Here is a 7,644-nt window from a genome sequence, read left to right on the forward strand (position 1 = left end):
AGTGCAGCCCAGTGATATCTGCTCGCTCCAGGTACAGGAAGAGCCTCAAATCGTTCATTCAGAGATTTTTTTTTTTTTGCTTTTGGGGTCACACCCAGCGATGTTCAGGGGTTACTCCTGGCTTTGCACTCAGGAATTACTCCTGGCAGTGCTTGGGGGAACCATATAGGATGCCGGGGATCGAACCCGGGTCGGCCGCGTGCAAGGCAAACGCCCTACCCGCTGTGCTATCGCTCCGGTCCCTCATTCAGAGAGTTGACGAAGAAATCTGACCATCTAGTTGGTGGGCGGCCACGAGGTCTTCTGACATCCCGTGGAATCCAGTAAATCCTATATTTGATAGAGTTCAATAGGTATTACAGACATACAATTAAATATAAGGTCCAGAGAGCTAGTATAGATCTAGTATAGCAGTTAAGACACTTCGTAAGCTGTCAACCTGGATTTGATCTCTGGCACCATATATGGTTCCTTTGAGTCCCACCAGGAGTGATTCCTGAGCTCAGAACCAGGAGTAAGCCCTGAGCACTGTTGGGTGTGTTCAGAAAACAAAATTAAAAATAAATAATAAACTTTCCCACCTCTCCTTCACCTTTTCCCAGTAGCAGTCAGTAGTATCAGCCTGATTTGTAATTTGTAGTTGGGTCACAGATCCCTTTGGAATTTGATATGACTGATCCCTGTTCTCATGCCTAGATCAAATTGTTTGAAGCATTGCACAAGAATCAAACCAGATGTGGGCTGGAGCGATAGTACAGTGGGTAGGGCATTTGCCTTGCACACAGCTGACCCGAGTTTGATCCCCACATCCCATATAGTCTCCCAAGCACCACCAGGAGTAACTCCTGAGTGCAGAGCCAGGAGGAACCACTGAGCATTGCCAGCTGTGACCCAAAAAGCAAAAAACAAAAACAAACCCAGGTGTGGTTTGAGGTGATGGACCACGTCTGTACTGCACTATCTCCCTTCCCCTGTCCCTGGAAGACTTCAATCTGCGGGTCCCCACACAGCATGAGAACACAGGGCTCCATGTTCAAAGATTACTTTACCTTTCTCAGTCCCCTAAACCCTACTCCCCACCTCTAACTCTTCCTTCTCTATATCCAGCCACTCGGAGGGCCAAGTCTCATTGGCTCTGACTCAAACCCATGACCCTTCTCCTCTCCCACTGCTGTCTCCCTTCATTATCCTTCGCTGGTCGGAACTCAGCCCCTTACGCCTTGCCTCTGCTTTTCTGATCTGCATGGATCACATCCAGCTTCCAGTATCTAAAGGACAATTCTGATTGTGTCACTTCCACGAAGACAAGTGACTCACTTCGCAGCCTGCTCGTTGGGCACCGAGTGCGCATGCGTCCCCTGTGTAAGACCCTGGGTTTGATCCCTGGCACACGTGCAAAAAGCCAGAAGCAGAGTTGGGCATAAAATCTTGTCTGGCATTTAAGGTCCTTTGCAGTAAAGCTGAGAATCTTCTTTTTCATACTCATCTTTTCTTACCCCTCCTCTTCATGTCCCTGAGGTTTCAACCCAACTGTAGAACCATCTGGTTCCTTAATGGGCCCAGAGTGTTTTCCTGGATTTAAGATTTAAACTGCCTCTGTTCACGATTCCCAGACTTGAAGAGAGTGTTTCCTGCTCTCTAACTTCTGTGGCTCTTTATCACCACCACTGCCATGGCCCTGCCCATCATGCACGTCTACTATCCCCCCGCCCCCCATCCTCACACCCTCCTCCCCATCCTAACTGAAAAGGAACCTTCAAAGTGCAAAGCTGGATGAAACTACCTTTAAGATGGCGGGGAGATGACTCAAAATAGCTGAGATGCATATTTTGCATGTGGGGCCTGGGCGCCATCCCCAGCATTCCAAGATCCACTAATCACTTGCTGGGAATGACCCTCCTCCCCATGCATCAATTTAGGAGTAGCTTCCATGGGTTGGGCCCTTCTCCCCTCCAACAAAGGAAGTCATCACCACTAAGTATCAAGCAAAGGAAGAGAATCCAAGCCCAACTTGGATGGACCTCAGGTGGATTAAACTGTTTCTTCAGCAGGGGCTGGAGCGATAGCACAGCGGGTAGGGCTTTTGCCTTGCACGCGGCCGACCCGGGTTCGAACCCCAGCATCCCATATGGTCCCCTGAGCACCGCCAGAGGTAATTCCTGAGTGCAGAGCCAGGAGTAACCCCTGTGCATCGCCAGGTGTGACCCAAAAAAAAAAAAAAAAAAAACCAACTGTTTCTTTGGCAGCAAGGGAGGTAATTACAAGGATCACCAGTTAGAGTCCTAAAGATAGAGCCCTAATTCATTGACCATTGACCATCTCCTAAGCACCCATGCTGGGCAGGTCCCCCTTGGCTGTCTTCCTAGTTACCAGCACAGGGGACTCAGGTCTCTCAGTCGCACCCAAGCTGGGACCTGGGGTGGGGAGCAGGCCCTGGGGGCCTAGGTAGCTAGCTGGATAGAGAATTGGTGAGGGGAGCTGCTGCCTCTGCTCCCTTTGTTCAGACTCGTGAAGCAAGCAGCAGCAGCGTGGGCGTCCTCAGGGGAGGCACTGACAGCTTCAGTTCTCACACGGGCTTTGCAGGTGACAGCTGGGTGGAGGGCTGCCAATGAAAGGGCAGGCCAGCCTCACCTAGCCCCATGGGCTCACGGACCTCCCTGGAGGCTCTCACCTTGAACCAGCACAGGTCCAGTCTCCTGGTGTCTGAGGACCTGGTCTTTCAGTGTCACGAATGTTCTTAATCACAGCTTGCAGCTCCCTGCTCTTTTCCCTGGGCAAAAGGCTGAGCTGGACTCATTATTTCTAAGGACCTGAAGCCTCTAGTCTTGCACTCCACCAGCCCTCAGGCTGCTCTGGAACCTCCTGAGAGCTGGGGTCCCCTCTGGGCTTTGCTTTCTCTGTAATTTCCATCTACATGCATTCCTTCTGTGGGGTGCTTTGAGAACAGAGTCAAAATGAGCAAGTGCAGTAGAAAAATTCTTTATTGAAAAGATTAAGGTAGCCCCCTTGCTGGGGCCACCTGGGCACAGCCCAAAGGGGAAGTGCCCCCAGCTCAGCTCTTCCCGCTGGTGCATCTGAAGGCAGGAAATCTGTCCACACCTTAAGCTTAATAGCTTTAAAGGGGAAGTGCCAGTGTCTGGGGTGCAATGGCAAACCACAGACTCAGTTATCCAAAATTGCAGTTGCAGGCACTTGCCTTTAAGAACTTCTTAAAGGTAAAGTGGACAAGTGCAGCAGATAAGAGCCAGAAAGTTTTAGGAAAAGTCACTAAAGTTGTGTCTATGTCTTTACCTTTAAGAATCTCTTCAAGGTAAGGCATATTTGCGCAGAGTACAAAGGTGGAAACTCTGTAAATGAGTCTGTAAAACGCATTTTCACCTCTCGCTTTGAAGATCTCTTTACAGAAGAGGTGATCAAGCATGAATTAATTCAAACCAAACCAAGCCAGAAAACTTGCAGAATTATTTTCCTTCCTGACCCACCAGAACCCGTCCCCCCCGCCTGGGACCTTGCCCCATGCGGTCCTGCCGAGGGGTGGGGGTGCCCTGGGAGTTTTTGGTTTCCTAGACTGGACTTCACCAAGGAAGCCAGACGGGGGCGGGGCGGGGCAAGGGCCTGCGGAGGGCGCGGTGGTGACCATGGCGACCGCGGTGGCCATGGCGACGGCAGCTCAGAGCACGGAGAGGTCGTGGCACGACCTGGAGCGCTGCTTGAAGAACTTGGCGTTGCGCGGCACGAGGTTGGCCAGGAAGCGCTTGGCCTTCTTGGTGAGGCTCTCGCGGCGGGCGGGCGGCGCGGGGCCCTCGGGGCTGCCCGAGTCCGGCCGCAGCCCCTCGGCGCCGCCCGCGCGGCCCCGGCTCCGCCGCAGCCGGATCTGGCGCACGGCGCCCTCGAAGAGCTCATGCGTGTTGTGGTGCAGCGCGGCCGACGTCTCGATGTGCTTGCAGCCCAGGGTCCCGGCCAAGTGGCGACCCTCTGCAAGAAGGGAGCGGCTCAGGCGCCAGCGCGCAGGGGAGCCCCCCGCGGGCGCCCGGGAAGCGGCTGTGGGAAGTCAATCACCCCCGACTGAGACCAGGGGTCCCGAAGCAGGTGCAGGGCAGGTTGTAGGACCGCCCAGGGGCTCGGGCTCCGGGACTGCGCTTCCCGGGCTACATGCTATTTGGGTTTGCGTACCTGGGAAGGGCTTTGGGGCCAGCCGCGAGGGAGAGGGGCTCCCCGAAGCACGTATGTACTAGGTTGAGGTTCATACACACCCTCCACGGAGACTTCCCTGGAGCGGACCAGATCGCTCTTGTTTCCAACAATGATGACAGGCAGGTCATGGTGGGGCCTTCCAGCCCGGAGTTTTAGGAGGGTCTCTGGCACTTTGGAGAAGCTTCTTCGGTCAGTGACTGAGAAGACGATGAGAAAGGCATCCCCCGTCTGGAGGCAGTGGTCCCGCAGCCACCCGCCTGAGTCCTCCTGCAGATGGGTGGAAAGTCACAGCTTGTCAGGACCTAGGAGTGTAAGCATGACAGAGAAGCCTTCCTGCATCTGACAGCTCAGTCTCCATTCCCAAAGTTGTGTGTGTGTGTGTGTGTGTGTGTGTGTGTGTGTGTGTGTATGCACACACTAGTAATGCAAGCCCCACGAGGGAGTACTGGGGACATAAGATCTTAAGTCTAGGTTAACACACCCTATTTCTTTAAACACTTTTTTTGTTTTGTTTTTGGTGTAGAGGGACATGTTGGTTATACCCAGCAGTGCTCAGGGCTCACTCCTGGGGCAACTTAGGGACCCATATGTGATGCTGGGCGAACAGGCTAGGGTCAGCACATGCAAGGAAAGCATCCTGTACCAATTTTTGGACCCTTCCCTTATCAATTCTTTGTTAGAAAGTCAATGCTACTCAAGTGCATGTAATATCCTCTTACTGCTCTATATACAGTTTATGCCCCAAATAGTCACAAGTCCTTATTTTTCTACTCCTTATTCCAGAACCTGGAACTCTTCTCATATCCCATCCAACTTTTACAGGCTGAAAAATATCGGGGTGGCACCAATTTTAGGATGTTCAGCCTGGCTAGCATCTTTAGGCCTTGTCAAATTCTGATCCTAACTTTGCTCCAGGTAAGAGCTCCTGGGTGGATGGCAGGTGTGACGAGCACAGTAATGCCCTCCTTCGATGTCGTAGACAACCCATGTGAAAGGTGATCGATGCAGAAGCAGTGGTCCACTAGCCAAATTCTGCCCTTGTCTGCCCCCACCAGATCTCAGGACTTTCATGCAGTCCCATCTAAGTTCTCACCTGTTCCCAGATGTCATAAACAACCAGCGTCACTTCCTCCTGGTCTACGATGATGCGTCTCTCATAGGTGTCCTCTGTTGGATAAGGAGGATGGGAATATACCCGTTAGGAGGTCCCCATGTTTGTGAGACCTGACAAGCAGGACATCTCATCCCAGTGCCCTGGGGGTAAAGGGGGAAACCTGCCCTCAAGGGAAGCCGCCCCAGGAAGCACTGGAGAAGCTTCCCTGAGGTATGGCTATAAGGGGCTGCTCCTGCCTTTAACTCTTCCCATCTCTAAGGCTTCAGCAGCACCCCCTGCGAGCCTCCCCTCAGATACCTGGGTTCTCTGGCTCGTGAGCACTGTCTCCCTGGAGACCGCCAAAAGTGCCTGCGAGGGTGCTCTTGCCCACGCCGCTCTCGCCCACCAGCATGACCTTGAAGACACGATCCTTCGGGGCGGCACCTGCTTCCCCTGAACCCAGGGAGTCAGAGGAGCCCGACGAGGGGGTCTGGGGTGGCCAGTCAAGCTCATCCACGGCCTGGGTGCGCCGCAGCTGGTGTTTGTAGGGCACTGGCATACTGCCCCTGCGTCTGGGGGCGCCCGGGGGTCCGCCCAGGTCCAGGCCTGCCAGCAGTTTCTCTGGCTGCTTCAGCGCCGTAGCATCTGCTTCTGGGGAGACAGGGTTTGGGGTGGGGGCAGGGAAGAAAAGGAAGCTCTCAGCCAAGTAGGCCTCAAGGCCACCTTCAGAGGACAGGGTCCTGGCTTTGGAGACCCCTGCAAGGAGCTGCCGAGAGCCTGGCCCTGACCCTGTCTTCCCCAAGCCTGAACTGATGGGGCAGCTTAAGTGGAGCACAAGGGTGGTCCCAGGTGGTCTCTGGCTGAGGCTCCTGCCCCCATTCACACTTCACGAAGGCACATGCCCCGGCTAGGCCTCTGCGCCCATGGGCCCCGCCTGCTGGAGAGGGCACAGGAGAGGCAGAGGGGAGGCTGCTGCGGCAGCTCGGATCCTGGGGGGTGAGTAAAACTTTGTGGGGAGCCTGTTCCAGGAGAAGCCTCTCTCTCCCCCAGCGCTGCGTGCGTGCGTGTGCTGGGTGTCTGTGGGTGGGTGTGAGAGACTGCGGCTTCCCGCAGAGCTGTAGGTGAGCACCTCGGGGGTACGAGACACCCCCCCTCCCTCTTCTAAGCCCTGGAGAAGCCCTGGGGAGAATGATGTACAAGGGCCTCCTCCCCCCAACCCCAACAGAGGAGAGGCAGTGACCAAGCACGGTTAGGGTAACCCGAGGAGGATCCGCAGACACAACAAAGGGGGCTGGGGAAAGGCTGGAAATAGACCAGGATCAATACCTGGCCGGCTGCCAGGCCTCCTGAGCGGAGAAACCCCGACAACAGGTCCCCCGGGGCTGGGGGCTGCCCCTGCTCACCCCCTCCCCCTGGCCAGCTGACTTGGAGGCCAAGCACCCAGTGCCCACCCGCCCGGCAGTATGGGGGAGCGCCACCACCCTTCCCCCGCAGCTCCTGTCCCCCCACGCCCGTCTCAACCCGTCCCCCTGTCCCGGTGTGAGCTGAGGGACGAGGCGCTCCCCGCTGGCTTGCAGAGTTGCTCCTCCGCGTGGGTTCCAGCCCTAGTTCTCACCTCCCCACCAGAGCTCCGGCTCGCATGCCCCTGCGTTTGGGTCCCCCTTACCTGCGGTGGGCGTCCCCGGAGGGGAGGCCTGGTGGCTGCCCGAGGGACAGAGGGCGGTGGTCTCTGTGTCCGCGTCCATGTCGCGGCCGGTCCGAGTGCTGCGTGCGGGGCGCTGTGCGTGTGCCGCCGGGCGCTCCTGCACCCGCTCCCTCCCCGCAGCAGCACTGTCAGCCTTTCCTCTTAAATATCAGCACCCCCCCCACACCCCGACACCTGGGGGAATGGGCCCGCCCCCCATGAGGTCACGCATGCTAATGAGCACTGACGTCAGCGGGATTCCCTCCGTTCGCGCCCCCCTTCCTTTGTGTAGTTTCGCTCCAGGAGCGCGCGCACACTGCGGGAGCCGGGCTGAGACGCGGAGAGAACAAAGTGATGTTGGGGCGGGTGGTCGCGGTTCGGAGAAGTGGGGTGGCGGGAGGGAGCCAGGACGTGCTCTCCGCCTGGAGCACGGACTGTGGGTCATTTGTCTCTATCTCAGCCCCCGCCCAGTGCCCAGCCCCACGGGTGCTCAGAGGGGTCCAAAGGCAGAGGACCCAGGAGCTGCACCCAGGAGGGAATCACACTGTCTTCTTCCCCAACCACTCCTTGGGGGGGCTGAGATCTACAAAAATACCAATTCCTGTCCTAGCTTCTGGCAGATGGGGGCTCTGAGGAAGAAAGTGGGCGCAGAACTCGGCGGCGCAGGGGCTTC

The 7,644-nt window shown here is 56.3% G+C and overlaps 1 protein-coding gene across 2 annotated transcripts; it reads right to left on the minus strand.

Moving 5' to 3' along the window:
- Window positions 1-2,963: 2,963 nt before the first annotated feature.
- On the minus strand, window positions 2,964-7,147 carry REM2 (RRAD and GEM like GTPase 2). 2 transcript variants are annotated; one of them, XM_055131946.1, is made up of 5 exons: window positions 6,954-7,147; window positions 5,606-5,935; window positions 5,288-5,361; window positions 4,254-4,461; window positions 2,964-3,975 (listed from the first exon to the last, which is right to left on the minus strand). In XM_055131946.1, exons 1-5 carry the CDS (start codon window positions 7,030-7,032, stop codon window positions 3,671-3,673), a joined length of 996 nt encoding a protein of 331 aa, XP_054987921.1. In that variant the 5' UTR covers window positions 7,033-7,147; the 3' UTR covers window positions 2,964-3,670. The 2 variants fall into 2 exon arrangements, with proteins under 2 accessions (XP_054987921.1, XP_004609538.2); XM_004609481.2 differs by having other exon boundaries at window positions 5,606-5,938.
- Between the last annotated feature and the right edge of the window lie 497 nt (window positions 7,148-7,644).

The sequence above is a fragment of the Sorex araneus genome, chromosome 3 (genome assembly GCF_027595985.1).
Source record: "Sorex araneus isolate mSorAra2 chromosome 3, mSorAra2.pri, whole genome shotgun sequence".
Taxonomy (NCBI): Eukaryota; Metazoa; Chordata; class Mammalia; order Eulipotyphla; family Soricidae; genus Sorex; species Sorex araneus.

What these genes read in the sequence shown, in the direction of transcription:
- REM2 (XM_004609481.2), bottom strand. Translation starts at nt 7,032, where the DNA reads ATGGACGCGGACACAGAGACCACCGCCCTCTGTCCCTCGGGCAGCCAC. An exon ending in TCCGGGGACGCCCACCGCAG is followed by an intron (nt 5,939 to 6,953) that starts GTAAGGGGGACC and finishes CTGTCTCCCCAG; the next exon opens with AAGCAGATGCTACGGCGCTG. An exon ending in CAGGGAAGTCTCCGTGGAGG is followed by an intron (nt 3,976 to 4,253) that starts GTGTGTATGAAC and finishes CCCTTCTTGCAG; the next exon opens with AGGGTCGCCACTTGGCCGGG.